This window comes from Urocampus carinirostris, chromosome 1 (genome assembly GCF_059441175.1).
Source record: "Urocampus carinirostris isolate Australia breed hairy pipefish chromosome 1, RoL_Ucar_1.0, whole genome shotgun sequence".
Lineage (NCBI taxonomy): Eukaryota > Metazoa > Chordata > Actinopteri > Syngnathiformes > Syngnathidae > Urocampus > Urocampus carinirostris.
In genome coordinates this window covers 67,823,461-67,843,949 of record NC_142349.1, presented here as the reverse complement: position 1 = coordinate 67,843,949, position 20,489 = coordinate 67,823,461, and the positions used below count along the sequence as shown (strand labels likewise).

The 20,489-nt window shown below is 42.1% G+C and overlaps 1 protein-coding gene across 1 annotated transcript; it reads left to right on the top strand.

The window, feature by feature from the left end:
* Positions 1 to 8,296: 8,296 nt before the first annotated feature.
* pter (phosphotriesterase related) lies at positions 8,297 to 20,296 on the top strand. The gene is made up of 5 exons (XM_088349422.1): positions 8,297 to 8,379; positions 8,792 to 9,238; positions 12,220 to 12,485; positions 14,074 to 14,214; positions 18,288 to 20,296. The coding sequence occupies exons 2-5, from the start codon at positions 8,807 to 8,809 to the stop codon at positions 18,496 to 18,498; spliced, it is 1,050 nt and encodes a 349-aa protein (XP_088205548.1). The 5' UTR covers positions 8,297 to 8,379; positions 8,792 to 8,806; the 3' UTR covers positions 18,499 to 20,296.
* Positions 20,297 to 20,489: the final 193 nt, after the last annotated feature.

Genomic DNA, 20,489 nt, shown 5'->3' with positions numbered 1-20,489 from the left:
TAGAATAGAATAGAATAGAGTAGAGTAGAGTAGAGTAGAATAGAATAGAATAGATCAGAATAGCATAGAATAGCATAGAATAGCATAGCAAAGCATAGAATTGCATAGCATAGCATAGAATTGCATTGCATAGCATAGCATAGCATAGAATCAAATAGAATAGAATAGAATAGAATAGAATAGTGTAGCATAGCATAGCATAGCATAGCATAGCATAGCATAGCATAGCATAGCATAGCACAGCATAGAATAGAATAGAATAGCATAGTGTAGCATAGCATAGCATAGCATAGCACAGCATAGAATAGAATAGAATAGAATAGAATGGAATAGAAGAGAATAGAATAGACTTGCATAACAAAGCATAGCATAGAATCACATAGCAAAGCGTAGCATAGCATAGAATCGCATAGCATAGCATAGCATAGCATAGATTAGAATAGAATAGAATAGAAAAGCATAGCATAGCATAGCATAGCATAGCATAGCCTAGCATAGCATAGCATAGAATAGCATAGCATAGCATAGCATAGCATAGAATCGCATTGCAAAGCATAGAATTGCATAGCATAGCATAGAATTGCATTGCATAGCATAGCATAGCATAGAATCAAATAGAATAGAATAGAATAGAATAGTGTAGCATAGCATAGCATAGCATAGCATAGCATAGCATAGCACAGCATAGAATAGAATAGAATAGCATAGTGTAGCATAGCATAGCATAGCATAGCATAGCATAGCATAGCATAGCATAGCACAGCATAGAATAGAATAGAATAGAATGGAATAGAAGAGAATAGAATAGACTTGCATAACAAAGCATAGCATAGAATCACATAGCAAAGCGTAGCATAGCATAGAATCGCATAGCATAGCATAGCATAGCATTGTACTGTATTGTACTGTACCTTGAGACCACGGCACTCTAGAATAAACACGTGATGAAAGATTTAAAAGATACAGTAAAATTAAAAATATACATATTTATATTATGATATTTAGCTAATATTTAAGGGATGCTGGTTGAAGAATTGCCTAAATTGTATGTACTGGTACACCAGAACAGGGAAAGAATGAAAAAAAAAACCAAAGTAATTGCAGAGTGACTGTTAAACAAGAAACACTCGAAAGGATCATAAGTGGCAAAATTGAAAGAAAGAAAAAGCCAACACATTTAAGATAAAAACGTTTTTTATGCACTAAAGTGGCATATACGTTTGGGAGAAAATATTTTGAAATGTATTAGTTGGAAAATAAGCAAGAAAAAAGCACAAATATTTGAGGGGAAAAAATAAACAATTATGGCTGAAAAATACCTTGACATTTCTGTGTTTGTTTTTTTATTGCATCTTCGTACAAATAATTATTTCAATAAATGTCAAATATTTGAAGACACGGAGTACTGCTTGATAATAATAATAATAATAAAAAATAAGTAATAATAATAAATCAAAATTATATTTACTAACAGTGTACCAAACCGGAAATACATCATCGTTTTTCGACGGAACAATAAACAAATCAATTTTATTAATCAGTATCGTTTATCAGTTTGAAGTATTTATCCCTCTCATCCAACCACAAAATTCCATATATATTTTTTTAAACTTTCCATATTAATTTATGTTTAATATTTCATTATTTGTACGAGTCTGCTGGACAGGCGGCAGGAAGACATTAGCGCTCTCCAGTGTTCAATGTTTGTAAGTGCAGCAGCAGTCTTTCTCCCACGGAAAAAGCCTAAAAGCGAAAAAAACCGATAATACCAGTACAAAGTATACCAAAAATATTAACAACAAATAAATAAGCACATTAAAAGGGTGAATTATAAGCTTAACGTACAAAAAAATCTAGAAACCGTTTCGCACAATTAAAAAAGTAAAAAAAGCTCAGGAGAGTAAAGTACACAAAAAGACATGGAAACGGTATTCTATATAAATCAAATGTGATAAACATAGGAAATAAATATCTTTAGGAAGACTTTTTTTTAACTAAGCGGAAAAAAATCACTTGATTTCAAGTACAAAACTCGTACTGCTGTCAGCCCATAGAGGGCGCCAGATTACAAAAGAAAGATATACTATGTGAAATCAATGTATAATAATAATAATAATAATAATAATAATTTCCTTGTATTGTCATTCTGTGTAACAATGTACACAGAACGAAATGTCGATTGCACCTGACCCGTTGTAGCGAGCCGATGCAGCCGCAGCCAACAGAGGGCGCCGCCGACCACTTTTTAAGTCTTAGGAATGACTCGGCCGGGGCGCGAACCCGAACCTCCCAGTCTCAAAGCGGGCGCCTTACCATCTAGTATAGGATGAATACAGTTATTTCATCCATACCTGTAGGTGGCAGCAGATTACTATTTTTCTTTTTATATACTAATGATCTGTTCATAAAGTATCGCAGTAATACTGTTTAATTAATAACTTCGTGCTTGGATTTAGGTAATTAATTGTGATGGCTTCGAAAAGCACTACCATTGCTATTGTTTTATCGTCTTCCGTAAAGGTTTGGCCCGCTTCCTCTCCCAGAGATTTTAGAGTAGCCCAACCATATATGCACCAAAAATTCAGGCCTGATCAGAAATCGTGTGCTATAGCTTTAATACCGGTTACCATGGCGACACAATTAGCCCCGAAACAAGAAAAAGGTGACATAGACAATGAATGGAGATAGAGTTTTCCATCTAGAATGCATGGGGCCCATTCACTTCAATGGGTAGCCATGGTAACTAGGTGGGTCAGCTGACCCACATTTATTTTAACCATGGGCAAATGGTGGATGCTAGAAAGGGGATGCTAACGAGTAGATGCTAACAGCTACGTGCTCTGCTAGCAAGCTAGCTGTTAACACTGCCGGCTTTATGTTAACGAGCTATGGTAAATGCTAATTGCTTCATGCTAACAAATTATTTCAACGGATATGGGCTAACAGCTACATGCTGACAAATTATGTTTAACGGCTACACGGTAACGCGAAATGCTAATGGCTGAATGCTCACAGGTCATGCTAACTGCTTGGTGCTAACAAATTATGCTCATGGATACATGCTAACGACTACATGTTTACAAGTTATGCTAACGGTTACATGCTAAAAAGTGACGCTAACAACTAAATGGTAACTGCTTCATGCTAAAAAAATCTGCTAATGGATACATGCTAACTGTTTCTTGCTTACAAATTATGCTAATGGCTACTTACTAACAGTTAAATACTAAGAAATTATGCTAACAGTATGCAGTAGTATGCTGGCATGTGATGCTAATGGCTACATGCTAAATTGTTCATGGTAACAAATTATGCAATTTGGTCAATGCTAACGGCTACATGCTAACAAATTATGCTAATGGATACATGCTAACTTGTTATGCTAGAGGCTACATGCTAACGGCCCCATAATAATAAATACACAATAACACATTATACATGCTAACAAGTTATACTAACGGAAACATGCTCACAGCTACATGATAACAAGTTTTGCTTACGGATAAATGTTAACCGCTTCAAGCTAATAAATTATGCTAATGACTACATGCTAATGGGCACATGCTAACAAATTATGCCAACAAATTAGTCCCAGGTAAAAAATTACAGATACATCTCAATTAGTTTTAAAAGCTTTATGCTAACAGTTGCATGAAAACAAACAAGGTTATATATACTGGTATCATCGTCCTGATCCATCACAACTCTCACAATTGCCTTGGGAATTGTCTAGTTTTTATTATTATTTTCTAATTTTGTCAAAAAGAAGCTTGAATCTAGTAGACAAATGTTCCACTAGCAGATCTGTTTTGCTCATTTTAAGAATTTTGTTTGTTGTTTTTCCTCCAAAACAGGCTCAAAGTATAGTCAAACTTGAAAAACTGGTCAGAAATACCTAATAGACCAAAATTATCAATCATCAACTTGTATGCCATACTGAGACATAGTGACCAGAAATGATAAGATAGACTGTCAATTTAGGTACCGGGTCATTTAAACCCACCATGGTACCAGGAATCGATTTTTAAACATTCTCGAGAGACCTTGAGGATTATGAAAACATTTTAATGAAAAAAATATGAAATATTGTCTATCAAATATTCAATAATTCACATGGAATAGAAACAAGGCAATATAGTACCATGACGCTGTCGTGTGTATTTTGATCATCCAGGATTAAGGGCTTAGGGTTTTTCAGAAAGCCTCCCTAGCAGTGCCGGCAAATGAGTGTCACTCTGCTTTTTTGGTCACTAATGAGGAACCCTGCAGCGGAACTGCAGTCACAGTGCATGAGCAACACGCTGCCTCTTTAACATGTGAACTTTCACTATTTTCGTCATGACTACTGATGCGAGGAACACGGACGCTGATTGGCTCCCTCTCACTTTTTAAACACCCTTTTTTCTATCACAGGTTGTCGGTCCGTCAGCGAACCTCAGCTTATGCTAGGCAAGCCTTGCAACCCTGACTCTCTCCTGTTCTGATTCCCGGCTGTTTCCCGGCTCCGACCCCTTTTCTGATCTCGACTACGATTTTGCCCCTCTGTCCTGGCTACTGATCTGTTTTCTTCTACTTAAACCCAGTCCTGTCAATCCCCTGTTGTCAGTCCGTCTGCGGACCTCTGTGTATACAAGGCAAGCCTTTTTTGATCCTGACTCCCGCCTGTCCCGATTTTGCTCCCGTTTGTCTCCGGCTACGACCCATATTGATTCCGACCAAGCCTGCTGTCCCGTCCCAACTTACGACTCGTTTCCGTCCCTGAACATGTCTTGCTCTCCCAGTCCCGGCTACCGACCAGTTTTCCACCCCTGACACCACCATTGCTCGCCATGGAAATACCACTTCCGCGTCTGAGAAACCTGCTCCCCGCTACCAGCGATCTCCGGATCGTGTGTACTATCCTTTCCCTTCTTCCCAATAAAACTAAGAGAAACGCACGCAAGTGGGTCCAGTCTCCGTTCAAGTCCTGACATTTTTATTTTCTATTGTTCAAGTTTATGCACGTAGATCAAATCCACACTCGGTTTTCGTGACAAGTAACAGGCAGATGGTCTCGGACAGTTTCGGTCAACGGGTCGATTCCATGATCAATCATAGCCCAACAGATGACCAGACCACGGGGATGATATGACTCATTCTTCATATTTTTCCGAGGAGGCCGAGAAAACGCTCGGCCATCTTGTTTTCAAGAAAACTCGATCAGACCGTGCAAGGCCACCAGATCCAGGCGTGAGGTGCAGGAGCGATTTTAGGTTCAGAGCTTTGCAGGTGCTGAGCACCACAACCTTTCGCTAACGCATCTTCTGTCGAAACCAGAACAGATACAGGACCCAATCGCGTGACGTTCTAACACAAGCCTTTTATTTTACGAGAAATAGGGAGTCATGCACGTTAGAAAGTCGGTCCGGCGTGGAAAGACCGGAAGCCAGAGACCGATTTCAATTGCCCGAGTTGATATCGGACAGATGCGGTCGATACAGACAGGATATCGAAAATTAACCGGAGAAACTAGACGGGAACGAAAACTGGAGAAAATAATAAACAGGACAAAAAAAGGCGGAAAGTAAACTGGAACCCGAAATTGGACAGGACAACAATAAACCGGAACAATACCGGACTGGAGATATCACAGGAAAACAGGACGAAGTCAGAACCCACGTCTTGTGGGGCAGAAGTTCGTTTGTCGGGTAGACCCTGAAGCAAGAGAGCGCTGAGCTTTATCCAAACAGAAAGTCAATTGGGCACCATGTCAACCGTGACACACACGGGCGGAGCCAATTGGGCACCACGGCAACCGTGACACACATGGGCGCCATGGCAAACATGACATCTTCTTTAAGTTTTTTACCAGATATCCGGCTAGCAAGTCAAAAAGCAATACAGAGACCTCCTTATTGCTTGTTCACTCTTTCATTGGCATTGATATCATTGTACTGTGCATTGTGTTCAGCGGGGACATATTAAGGAGGGCGCTCTGTCTTGGGTAGGCATGACTGTCTGTGTGCATGACCATAATAAACTGATGTAAGTGCCAGGCTAGTGTATGGTGTCAGTCAAACATTGGGCGGGCGCTCCCTTTGTAAACAAACTTGGGAAGTATAGCGACTGCTAGCTTTTAGCAGCTCATTACATTGAAAAGTAATATATCAATTGAATCGAACTCTAAGGAAAGTCGGAAGAGCGCAAGGAAATTATGATGACCAGCTTGGTGGAATTATTATTGAGTTCCAGAAGCGACTCGAGTGGCGTCTGGCAGAAGGCTGCTGGTTTGGCCTACTGCTAATGGCTAGGCTAACTACTCTCCGAAGCTACCGTTGCGGACCCTGTATCTTGCCTTGTCCATTAGCCGTGGAATGGATGACTTGGAGCTACAACTTGTGGGAAACTACTACATTCAGGATGGTCTTATTTTAATCATCGCAGAGATCTGTCTCCACTCAGAGAGACCTGAAGCTAGCGCACGCCTAGCCGGCCACTCTCTAAATTGCTTTGTTACACAGAAGGGAGAAGCCATCCAATTTTGTTTTACTTTTGTGTAATCACAATAAAACAATTCATTCAACTGCCATTATTGTCATGATTACCGATGTGATTCACACGTGCCCGCTCATTTGGCGGCAAACGTCGCGGGTTCTGATTGGCTCCCTGTCACTATTTGAACCCAGTCCTGTCTGTCCCCTGTTGTCAGTCTGTCTGCGAACCACAGTGTGTACTAGGCAAGCCTTTTCTGACCCTGACTCCCACCTGTCCCGTTTTTGCTCCAATCTGTCTCCGGCTACGACCTGTTTTAATCCTGACCACGTCTGCTCTTCCGTCCTGGCTTACGACCTTTTTTTGTCCCCGACTATGTCTACTCTGCCATTCTGGCTTACGACTCGTTTCCGACAGCGACCACGCCTTGATCTCCCAATTTTTCCGTCCCTGATACTGCCATCGCTCGCTTAGGAAGATCCACTTCCGTGTTCGGATCACAATCCGAGTATGAGAGCGACTTGCTTCCCGCGTCCAGTGAACATTCGATCGCGGGCGCTGCCCTTCCTCTTTCTGTCAATAAAATTGTGAGAAAACGTTACGCGATTGGGTCTACCATGTGTGCTGGTCATGACAATTATGTGCTATTATTAGTCGATTATTGTAAAAATATTTTGTGACAGTCGTAGACTCTCAGTAGATAATGACGTCATCCAGAGGCAAATTTAACTCTTTCGGGGCTTTTATGAAAGTGTGATACTACTTGGCGGACTTTCACTCTTTGCGAGTGGTTCCGGTCACCAATACCCGCAAAAAAATGAGGAATCTCTGTGTTTTCTTTTCGGGATTTTTCTAGCCATTAAAAAGCTTGAAACCACTGTCCCCAAAAGGCTCTTTTTTTGTGATAACTGTTGAGGACCAGTATTTCTGTCCCTTAAGTCTTTGGGCTTGTTGGACATGCTGATTCTCTCTTTGAGCTCAAAATGTCCAAGTTTTATGATTTAACAGTAATCATAAAAATCAGTATCAATTCATAACCCTTTAAAATAGTAAATCATTCATAGCTAAACCTCGAAAATGGGATGAGAATGTGGTTAACTGGTAAGGAGAAAATAATTAATAATTATTGATAATTTTTAAATTGTATTCTGGATGTGTCATGTTGGACTCTGATTGGCTCCCTGTCCATATGCGAACCTCAGTTAACACTAGGCAAGCCTTTTTCGACCCTGACTCCTACCTGTTTTTTGCTCCCGTCTGTCCCCCGGCTTTGACCCGGTTTTGATCTTGACCACGTCTACTCTCCTGTCCCGGCTTTCGACCTCTTTTGTCCCCGTCCACGTCTACTCTGCTTTCCTTCCTCTTTCCTTTCATAAAACTTGTGAGAAACGTAACGCAATTGGGTCCTGTTTCCGTTCTGGTCCTGACAGGAAGGGATGTTTAGTAAAATGGAAACCATTATTTTTTTGTTGTTGTTTTTACAATTACCATAATATTAAATACTCTAATAAAGTTTAAAAACCAAAGAAACAGTCCTTTTTATGGCTGAAATATTTGTTTAGCAAATAGAAGTACCGTCTAAACATTTTTTTGGCAGAACGCATTTCACAATGCAAATCAGTGAAGTAGCGAAACAGTGAAAAGTCAATTAGGTTATAACGAGTTTATAACGAGTGATCCAATTTTTTAATTTAGTTTAATTAATTCTAAATTCAGCCACAGAAAAAAAAATTATTAACCAGTAACAGAAAATAATAATCACGCATTTTGTATTCCCTGTCATTTCAACGGAGTTCGAAAATCCCGTAAATTCTCGCGATAGCGCCTCCCAATCTCGCATCAACCTGCTGTTAATCTGGTTGTTATTTCACTCCAAGATCCACTACGCAAACACACCGAATTTTTAAGGTTAGAACTTTTCTTCTGTGCTTTAAAAACACTTATTTCTTTGAGTTAATCAAACGTAAACGTCAATTTACGACTCGTTACAGAGCAGTGAGAGACTGAAGTAAATTTATTTGTAACGCGTTCAGACTCGACTAAAAATCAAGCAAGGTAATGTCGGAAGTTGATGTCAGTGCGTGTTTTCATTTCAAAATAAAAGCGCAATTTCCGCACTCGAATTTATATGCCAGATTAAATGAGTTTAAACAAAGTCAGCAAAATGGCATTCAAAAACGAGGTTTTTCCTGTTTAGTATTCCGGAGTCCAAAGGTTCACGCTCTGTCGAGCTTGTCAGTTCCCCTGTCAGTCATCTCCCACACCGTCTGGCTAGCTGTCAAACATTAACACCATCTTGTTTTGCATGCACTTCTTTCAGTTCTGACAAGCCGTCATGACGGAGCTGAGTGGCAAGGTCCAGACCGTCCTGGGTCTGCTGGACCCGGACCAGCTGGGCCGCACCATGACCCACGAGCACCTGACCATGACTTTCGAGTGCTGCTACGTTCCGCCGCCGCCGGAGAACCCGCTTGCCGCGGAGAACCCGTTCCAGATGCGCCACGTTCACTGGCTGAGGCAGAACCCGTACAGCTGCCACGAAAACCTGCATCTGTGCCAGGAAACTGAGGCGGTCCGTGAGGAACTTCTGGCCTACCGCAAGGCCGGTGGCGGGACCATCGTGGAGAACACCACCACAGGCATCGACCGGGACATGCCTACCCTCAGGAGACTGGCTAAGGAGACCGGGGTCAATATCGTGGCCGGGGCCGGGTACTATGTGGACTGCACGCACTCTGAGCACACCAGGAAGATGAGTGTGGAGAAGGTGCGTGTACTCGATAGCTGTCATTTTTTTACAGTTCTAGGTGACAAAAAAATACCTCAATACTAATACTACCCCCTTAAAATTCCAAAGGGTTAAACATACCCTGATTTATGTCATGACCAACTGAGAGTATATGACTGCAAACAAAACAACACATAGATCTACAAATAACACATAATTGCAGTTGAATGAATGGTTTTATTGTCATTGAGTCAAGTTCTGTTTATTTGTGACTCCCTTAATCACAAGGAGTCTCAAATGGCTGCACAGACCAGATTATTGCAAACTGCAGACGATTATGACACCATCCCCTGATCTAAAACCTACACGAGGGCAAGGAAAAACTCAAAACCTCAACATGAAGAAAGTGAAGAAACCTTGTAAGGACATGTTTTTTTGTTTGGCCCTTAATCACAAGGAGTCTCAAATGGCTGCACAGACCAGATTATGGCAAACTGCAGACTGTTATGACACCATCCCCTGATCTAAAACCTACATTAGGGCAAGGAAAAACTCAAAACCTCAACATGAAGAAAGTGAAGAAACCTTGTAAGGACATGTTTATTTGTTTGGCCCTTAATCAGAAGGAGTCTCAAAGGGCTGACAAGACCAGATTATTGCAAACTGCAGACTATTATGACACCATCCCCTGATCTAAAACCTACATGAGGGCAAGGAAAAACTCAAATAACACACAACACATAATTGCACTTGAATGAATGGTTTTATTGTCATTATACAAAAGTAAAACAAAAACTGGGGGGCTTCTCCTTTTGGTGTAAGAAAGCAATTGATAGAGGGGCTGGCTAGCTGCACGCTATCATTGGGTGTCCTCAAATAAAGACATATCCCTACTATAATTAAAATAAAATAAAATGTAGTGGTTTCCCACCAATTGTAGCTCCAGGTCATTTGTTTCATGGCTAATAGACCTGGCATTGGAAGATAATAGATCCGCAGCAATGGTTTAGCAGAGTTATTAGCCTAACCGTTAGCAAGTCATGTTTATCTGTATAGCCCTTAACCACAAAAAGTCTCAAAGGGCTATATCTCTTCCTTCCAAAGCCGCCTCAGTCGATTCCCAGACGCGATAACAATCCACAGAGCACACCCTGGCATTTCTTTGCGCTCTTCTGACTTTCCTTAGAGTCTACTTCAATTGATTAATTCATTTTCAATGTAAAGAGCCGCTAAAAGCTAGCTGTCACTATGTTTCCCAGTTTCTTTACGAGGACAGTTCATGCCCGCTGTTTAACAGCATACACCAGCCTATCACAGTCGTGCACACACAATCACAACCACCCAACAACACAGAGCACTCTCCCTAATCAATCCCCGCTGTCTGCAGAACACAATGCACCATGCTTTGATATCAATGACAATAAAGATAAAATCAATTCAATTCCAAATCCGCAAAGGAGTGAACTAGCGTAAACCAAAGCGCAAAGTAGTGAGAGGTCTCTGCTAACTTTTAAATTTGGCTTGGTAAATAGCTTTAAATGTAGCTTGATAAATATCTTGAAAGGTAAACAGGTAAAAAACAAAAGGGAGCTAGGTAGATAGCTAAAAGAGTAAATAGCCATTTAAGTAGCCATACAAAAAGCTTAAAAACAAAGCTATATAGCCAACAAGAAAAAAGGCCCAAATTTAGCTTGTTAACCACCAACAAATATTAGCCAGATAGGATGCAAAAAATGTAAAAAGCTAGCTAGATTGCTTGTTTAATCGCTAAAATAGTAGGAAGATAGCTAGCTACAAAGCTAAAAAGGTAAAAAAGTTTGTTATATTTCCTGTAAAATAAATCAATAAAAAGATGAATAAATAAATTTGTTTAATACATGAATAGATTCTCATTCTATTCTCTTAATTGCTTAAAAATAATTATCAGTACTTTTATTTGTCCTTGAAGCGCACAAACTGAAATTCATTGAAACTTGCCTAGCCGTTGACGTAGGCCAGACCTAAAGGTATTATCTTCTTCATGACGTTCCAATAGTCTCTTCCCAGACCCGAAAACAATCCACGGAGCACCCACTGGTGATCACCATTTCTTTGCACTCTCCTCAGAGTCTGATTTAATTGATCAAAGTTATCATGTTATTACAGTGTTATTACCAGGTCCATTATTGAAAATAGAGTTATATAGACTCAGTCAAACAATAAAATATATATTTTTTACTAGAAAATCACAATGACTTATCACTGCTACTATTAGAACGGGTCCGTGAGCACCTAAACTGTCCTTAGGGGGAACCCTGGTGCCCACGGACACCACGTTGGGGACTCCTGTACTACTCAGTACAGCGACACACAGTGGTTAAAACTTACACAGTGTCCCTTGAAGGATTTTATACATTTGACTATAAAGGATTTTGTACGATCAAATACGAATTACATTTAAATGCAAAAGTTATTCACTGGCTGAGCTGTGGGGTGAGTTCAATGCAACCTTGTGAAGAATGATGTTCACAGAAACAACGGGAACTGGAACAAGGGCATATCAATGCTAATCAGCACTTCCCGGAGCAAGTTGGGCCCTGGTGACGCAGAGACGCTCGGGGTCCAGACATCGAGGCGAGGGTGCTTTTTTGGCACGCCCATGGGAGGAGCCGGCACACCACCTGGCGGAGAGACGTGGGTCGAGAGAAGAACTCCAGAAGATCGAGAGGGAGAATCGAGAGAGGAGGCTTGACGGAGACTCAAGTGACACTAATTCGGCTAATTCGATGGAGTTCACTTAGTTAAATTATTTAAGAAATTAAATCTTCCCCCGTGTGGAAATGCCGGTCTCTCGTCCATCTTTTCACATCAAGAAACGAGCCCGCATTGTTAGGTGAATGAAGGTTGTGTTTGGTTAATGGAGTCCGATAACTAATTCGAACAATTTGGTAAAAGGTACATTTTTAATAAATATTTCCTAACACCCTTTAAAGTCAATATTTAATTAGATTGATGTTAAACAGGAGCCCTTTATTCCCCAGCTCACGGACGTCATAGTGGGCGAGATCCTCCACGGCGCAGACGGCACGGACATCCGCTGCGGCGTCATCGGCGAGATCGGCACGGGTTGGCCAATCACGGACAGCGAAAGGAAAGTTCTGAAGGCGGCGGCACACGCCCAAGCCCAATTGGGTTGCCCCCTTATCATCCATCCCGGCCGCAACGCCGCCGCGCCTGCAGAGGTGGTCCGCATCATCCAGGAAGCGGGCGGAGACATCGGCAAAACCGTCATGTCGCACCTGGACAGGTGAGCAGGTCAAGTCACATTCATTTGTGACGCCCTTAATCATAACTTGTCTCAAAGGACTGCACAGGATCACAATGACGCATCCCCTGATCTTAAACGAACATGCGGGCAAGGAAAAACCCAAAACCTCAGCATAAGGAAAAAAGACACAAAGAAGGGGCTCCTTAAGGGGGCGCTGCACCCTCTTTGACACACCGGTGGTTAATACTGTCCTGTTGACGGTTGAGTGAGCTGCTTCGAGTACAGTAATACCTCAGTTATTGCGTTTGATGGGGATTGGAACCCCTACTAGCTACTAGCTACTAGCTGTCACCATGCTTTCCAGTTATTTTGGGTGCATGCATTGACTTCCGCTATCACAGTCATGCACACAGTCACATCCACCCACCATGCAAAGCCCTCCCTAACCTGGCCTTGTAATAGCATTTGCTGTGTGCTCAGAACACGATACGCATCAATTACCAAAAATCCGGAAAGCAGTGAATCAGTGATAACCGGAGCATGAAGTAGCGAAGGATCTCTATAATCATTTTTTCATTTCTCAGAAAAAAACATATTTTAGATTTTCTTTTTTTTTAGACAAACTTAAAGATATGCATTATATTGGGGCGGCACGGCGGCGCAGTGGTTAGCGCGTGTGCGTGTTCTGAGGTCATGGGATCAAACCTTACTATGTGGAGTTTGCATGTTCTCCCCGTGCTTCCGTGGGTTTCCTCCGGACACTCGGGTCTCCTCCCACATTCCAAAAACATGCATGTCAGGTTAATTGGCCAGTCCAAATTGTCCCTAGGTGGGAATAAGCTAGTTAGTTGTGTGTCTCTGCGTCCCCCTGCCAACTGCCCGAAGAAAGCTGGGATGGGCTCCAGGTCCCCCGCGACCCTACTGAGGATAAGCTGTGCAAATAATGAATGCATGTATAATATTGCAATCCTTTGTGGTGTAAAAATACCTTCTTCATTCAAATAATAAGCAAAAACACATGAACTATCTGGGCGGCACAGTGGTTAGCGCGTGTGCGTGTTCTGAGTTCATGGGATCAAACCTTACTGTGTGGAGTTTGCATGTTCTCCCCGTGCTTGCGTGGGTTTCCTCCGGGAACTCCGGTTTCCTCCCACATTCCAAAAACATACATGTCAGGGTTAATTTACCGGTCCGATTTGTCCTTAAGTATCTGGCAACCAGTTCAGGGTGTCCCCTGCCCACTGCCCGAAGATAGCTAGGATGGGCTCCAGCACCCCCGCGACCCTACTGAGGATAAGCGGTGCAGATAATGGATGGATGAATGAACGTGAAGTATTTCATGAAGAATTTTTTTTTCCCATTCTAAGTTACAACAACCTGTAAATTATTTCACACTGTTACTTTAAAAAGTGGGATTCAAGAGGACTCATTGAACGAAAGCAAAAATGACCTTACTTATTATCAGTTAGAACTATGGATCTTTATTTTGTCAATCAAGGAAGAAAGAAATAAACCGCTTGTCTCCCCGTCCAGCCGATTTCCCAACAACTTTTACAGCTTGTCCTTTGAACTGAGGGTGAAGTAAACCATTGTGTTTACAACTCAGGATTTCTGAATGTTTCTGCAGGACGATCTTCTCACACGCTGAACTGCTGGACTTCGCCGAGCTGGGCTCTTACCTGGAATTCGACCTCTTTGGATTGGAGACGCTCAACTACGTCTTCAACCTGGACGTGGACATGCCCAGTGACAGCCAGAGAGTCAACACGTCAGTTTGCACGTTCCCTTTTGCATCTAAAGGCCAGAGGGCCAATATCAGGGATCATTGATCAGGAACGTTGGGTACTGCAGGGCTGTCCAAACTATTCAAAAAGCCGGCCAGATTAGGTAAAGTAAAAATATTGTGGAAAAAGGGCTATTGTGCCGTTAAAACAGCTTCCAGTTGCTTCACCTTTTCACAGCGTTCGTTTCCAGTTATTTTTTTGTAGTCAGCACATTTTGTCTGGCAGTGCCTCGTGATATTATATTCTTTGAAAACAGACACAGTCTATTGGCAAATAAGGCAGACGCAATTGTTTTGTATTTCGGTGAAAAAATCCTACCTGTTGGCTTAAGATGTGATTTTAAGGTTCTGTTAGTATTATACAAAATCATGCATGGAATTGCTCCCTCTGATCTTTCGGATTTAATTTCCCCCTATGTTCCGGTCCGGAGCCTTCGCTCTGAAATTGCTGGTCTACTAGTGATCCCAAGAGCCAAGAAGAGATTCCCAGGTTTGAGAGCGTTCTCCATTCGGGCCCCGGTGCTGTGGAATGCTCTTCCCCCTGAGATTCGATCTGCAACCTCAGTGGAAATGTTTAAATCTAAGCTTAAAACACACTTCTACTCTATAGCATATGAATAACCTATATTTTATGTTGATAATATTTGTATTATTTGCCCTCATGTAGGTTTTAGATGAGGGGATGGTGTCATAATTGTCTGTAGTTAGCAATAGTATTTGATCTGTGCAGCCCTTTGCGAATCTTTGTGATAAAGGGCTATACAAATAAACTTGACTTGACTTGTCCTGGAAGCGGGGCCCTCACAGTCAACTTTCCTTTTTTATTTACAGTCCTCATGTTGGAAATGGGGCGGGCTAAAATTCTTACAGAAAGCCATGGGCATGTTGGCCAAAGGGGCAATGCCATAATCTGGTGAAATTGGGATTTTCTTTAATTGTACAAATTATTGGAATTATTATTTTACTCTGCGGTAAGCATTAATGGAGGACCACTTATTTATTTGATGACAGAGGCTGCGGGCCTGTAAAAATTTTATCACTGTCTGTAATTGGCCCTTGGGCCGGAGTTTGGACATGTCTGGTGTACTGTACTTCACACTTCACTTTGCAGCCTTGGTATATAGCAAGCTGAAAAATATTGTGCTATTGATTATCATCGATCGCATATTGCTGCAAGCAGGGGCAGTGGGTATTTTTGTCAGCCATTGAGCTTATTTTTTGCTCTTCTGTCCAACAAATAGTGAACTGCATTCATGCAGCCCCGATTCATTATCCCTGATCGCATATTGCAGCAAATGGGGACCAGAAGAGCCCAATTTCATCAGACCCGGTGGTTCTTTTATACTCTTGTTTCACTCTTAAATGAACTGTACTGGCGCGACAACGATCCATTATCTCCAATCCCATTTTACTTTGAGCGGGGTTCAGCAGAGCCCATTTTGTTGCGCATGGAAGCTCTTTTTTGTTGTTCCGTCCCCCCAAATAGTGAACTGCATTCGTGTGGCCGCGATCCATAAGCCCCCAATTGCATACTGCTGCGAGCGCAGAACACAAGAGCACATTTTAATTGGGCTGGTGGCTCTTTTTTTTACTGTTATTTACCCCTAATGTGAATTGCACTCATGCGGCCACAGTCCATTACTCCCGATTGCATATTGGTGCAAGTGCGTCTTTTTGTAGGTCACTGTGCTTATTTTGTGTTGTTCTGTCCACCAACTGCATTTGTGTGGCCGCGATCCATTTACACCCAATTGCATACTGCTGCGAGCGGGGACCGCAAGAGCGCATTTAAATTGGGCTGGTGGCTCTTTTTTTACTGTTATTTACCCCTAATATGAATTGCACTCATGCGGCCACAATCCGTTATCCCCAATTGCATATTGTTACAAACGGGGACCAGAAGAGCACAATTTTGTCAGGCTTTTTTTGCTGTTGCGCCCCATTTAAATGAAGTTCACGCATGCAACCGCAATCCATTATCTTCTATCACATTTTACCGTAAGCCGGGACCAGTAGGAGGCACTTTTGTCAGAAGGCATGCCTTTCTGGCCCATCCAAAACTAAACGCATGGTTGTGGCTGCAATCCATTATCCCTGGTTGACTATTGCCTGGAGTGGAGGCTGGCGTAGCTCTTATCCCAAGAGACAAGAAGAGATCCACAGGTTGGAGACCGTTCTCCATTCGGGCCCCGGTGCTGTGGAATGCTCTTCCCCCTGAGATTCGATCTGCAACCTCAGTGGAACTGTTTAAATCTAAGCTTAAAACACACTTCTATTCTATAGCATATGAATAACCTATATTTTATGTTGATAATATGTGTATTATTTGCCCTCATGTAGGTCTGATCTGGAGATGGTGTCATAATAGTCTGTGGTTTGCAATAATCTGTGGTCTGTGCAGCCCTTTGAGACTCTTTGTGATTAAGGGCTATACAAATAAACATGACTTGACTTATTTTTTTTTCAGGTCATGCCGCTGAGGCATGCCATTGTGGGCATGATCCATTATCCTCCGTCAACTATGACTGAAAGCGGGGGCTTTGGATTTTTTTTTTGTGCTTAAAATGAAAGCACCTGCGTGGTCACAATTTGTTGCCCCTGGTCAACAATTGCTGCAAGCGTGGGCCTGCGTGGTGCATGATAAAACTCAGGGAAAAAAGAATAACTAGAATTAAAAACCCAACAGACAAACTGTGGGATCTAAACCTCTATTACTTTGGTTCAGTCAGCCAACATGTGAAATAAAAAGACAGAAGTCTGAGTTCAGATCGTAGTGACACTTTATTTAGCTTCTTGCAAGAAGGACACCTGACAGAGTTCAATGTGTCCTAGTCATTGTTTGTTTCGTCTTTTTATGCAGTTCCAGTTGTGAGAGTGCGAAATACGATAAGACTTGAAACTAAACTAGAAAATCAATCATTGAAGACGGCTGAATCATGAGTTTAAACACAATGAACAATAGTGACATTCACACAGAGTGCGAAACAGGATGTATCTGTTTGAAACAACCCAGCTTACTTAAACTCGAGCACGGATGCTGTTTTGAGGAAACTTTAACTTGAAAGTCAATCATTGAAGACAGCTTAACCATGAGCTTAAACACAATAAACGATGGTGACCTTTACACAGAGTACGAAACAAGATATGTTTGGGACTTTGAGTTTCATCAGCAGAAGGTCAGGGAGACCACGCATTGTTCTTATAGGTTGAATATTAGGTCACATCACCCTCAGCGAATCTGAATTGATAACATAAAAAGACACACATTTATAGTTGAATTTACCCTACATAGACCATTGAACGAAAAAGTACAACAACAAATACAGAAACAAAGGCAACAATTTGTCTGAAAACAAAGTCAAGTCAAATCAAGTCACATTTATTTGTATGGCCCTTTAGTCATAAGAAGTCTCAAAGGGCTGCACAGACCACAGACTATTACCGACTACTATTATTACAACATCCCCTGATCTAAAACCTACATGAGGGCAAGGAAAAACTCCAAACCTCAACATGAGGAAATTAAGAAACCTTGTGAAGGGACAGCACATGAGGTAATCACCCTTCCTGGATGACCAGCCTGCAATGGATGTTGTAATACACAGACATCCTCAACATGAATGGAGAACGCTCTCCAACCTGCTGATTTCTTCTTGGCTCTTGGGACCAGTAGTAGACCAGGATTTTCCAAGTGAAGGCAGGGTTATAGGGGGAAAATGAAACCTTAAAGATATGATGCATGATTTTGTATACTACCAACAGACGCTTAAAATCACATCTTAAGTTAACAGGGAGCCAATGCAGGTTAGCTAAAATCGGGGTTATGTGACGGAACTTTCTTGTCTCGCTGCAGGCTCTCGATGCTAAACTTCGGTTAATTGAGATAAGAGGTAACAAATGCATGAAATATAATCTCAGCATCAAACTGAGACAAAGCAAACAGAAAAAGAACACAACGAAACTCCCATGTCGCCCTGTAAATATTAGCATTGATCTGGTCTGACATCTGATCTGAGACGCCCCACTAAATTGAATTTACCTCGTCCTTGCCGTTGCAGCTTGTCCTTCTTGATGCAAGAAGGTCTCGAGGATAAAGTTCTGGTGGCCCACGACATCCACACCAAAGATCGGCTGTGCAAGTACGGCGGGCACGGCTACTCGCACATCCTACGAAACATCGTGCCCAAGATGCTGACCAGGGGCATCTCGCAGGCTCAGGTGGACAAGATCCTGGTGGACAATCCCAAACGTTGGCTCACCTTCAAGTGATACCTCAAGGAGGACAGACGCTTCCTCATTCTTTTAATCAAACCTTAATCATTCTTTTTCGGGGGAGTGACGAGTCGACGGCCAGATGCGATGCGACCGTAATGAATTCATTCCGGCTTTCCATCAATCACGGCTCGCCATTTTGACTCTTAGGATGATGACCGCCATCGTTGTCGTCAAATTAAGGAGTGCAAAGTGATTTGTACGCCGAATGCATTCTTATCTTTTGAATACAGTCGGTTAGTTTTGTTTTTTTAATGTACGATACTTTGAAATTTAGACTAAATCTAGATCTGGTTGTCTCATCTCATCTCATTAGCCGTACCGCTTATCCTCAGTAGGGTCGCGGGGGGGCTGGAGCCCATCCCAGCAATCATCGGGCAGTGGGCAGGGGACACCCAGAACTGGTTGCCAGCCAATCGCAGGGCACACAGGGACAGACAACTCATTCGCTCATTCACACCTAGGGACAATTTGGACCGGCCAATTCACCTGAAATGCATGTCTTTGGAACGTGGGAGGAAACCGGAGTGCCCGGAGGAAACCCACGCAAGCACGGGGAGAACATACAAACTCCGCACAGAAAGTCTGGAGCTGGATTTGAACCCACGACAGGTTCCCATGACATGAACTGTGCCGCACAAGCGCTAACCACTGCGCCGCCGTGTTTGTGACTAAAGTCGAAATAATTAAACGATTGGCTAAATTAGCCTTTCTGCTGTCGATCAACAAAAGAAATTCTACTTTTTAAAACATTTTTCCCTCTCAATTTGATTTACATATTGACACACTGAGGATAAAATGTCATAAAAGATATTTGGGTGTATTTGTGTACTAGAGTCCATCCATCCATTATCCTCAGTAGGGTCACGGGGGTGCTGGAGCCCATCCCAACAATCTCAAAGACATACAAGTCACTGGCTCATTCAATTTGGATCGGACAATTAACCTGACATGCATGTTTTTGGAATGTGGGAGGAAATTGGAGTGCCCGGAGGAAACCCACACAAGCACGGGGAGAACATGCAAACTCCACACAGGAGGATTCAATCCCATGACCTCAGAACTTTGCCGCGGACGCACTAATCACTCATCCGCCGTGCCGCCATAATGTAACATGTGCAAAATGATTTATTTTTCAATTCTCATTCATCTATCCATCCATTATTTGCACTGCTTATCCTCAGTAGGGTCGCGGGGGTGCTGGAGCCCATCTCAGCTGTCTTCGGGCAGTGGGCAGGGGACACCTTGAACTGCTTGCCAGGCAGTTACAGGGCACACAGGGACCGACAATTCGCTCATTAACACCTAGGGACAATTTGGACCCGCCGATTAACCTGACATCCATGTTTTTGAAATGTGGGAGGAAACTGGAGTTCCCGGAGAAACATGCAAACTCCACACAGGAAAGTTCGATCTCATGACCTCAGAACTGTACCACACACGTGCTAACCACTGCGCTGCCGTGCTGCTGCACTAAAGTCAAAAGAAATAAATGGCCTGATTAGCCTTTCTGCCGTCGGACAATCGAACTTTTTCTTCTTCTTCTTTTTTTTTTTACACATTGACACAAAGAAGAGAAATTGCATTTAAAAACACATTTGGATGATTTGTGCACTAAAGTTAAAACTCTGTATTGATTGGCCAAATTAGCCCTTCTGCTTTCGATCAACAAAAATCTGACAATTAAACGTTTTTATTCCCTCATTTTGTACATATTTTTTTACACAGAAGAGAAAATATCATGAAAACACATTTGGATGTATTCGTGCACTAAATTAAAGTCATAATAATTGTACTGATTGGTCAATTTGACTCTGTGTCCGTGAATAAAAAAGAACTCTGGAAAGTTGCCTGCCCAGCCATAAAGTTGCCTGCCCCATTTTTCACAACTTGAAACACAATAAAACACAAAAAACCCATTGTTGCAAAGAATTAAGGGTGGATAATCAGAATATATAACGGACCAACTCTTTAAAACTAAGTTTATT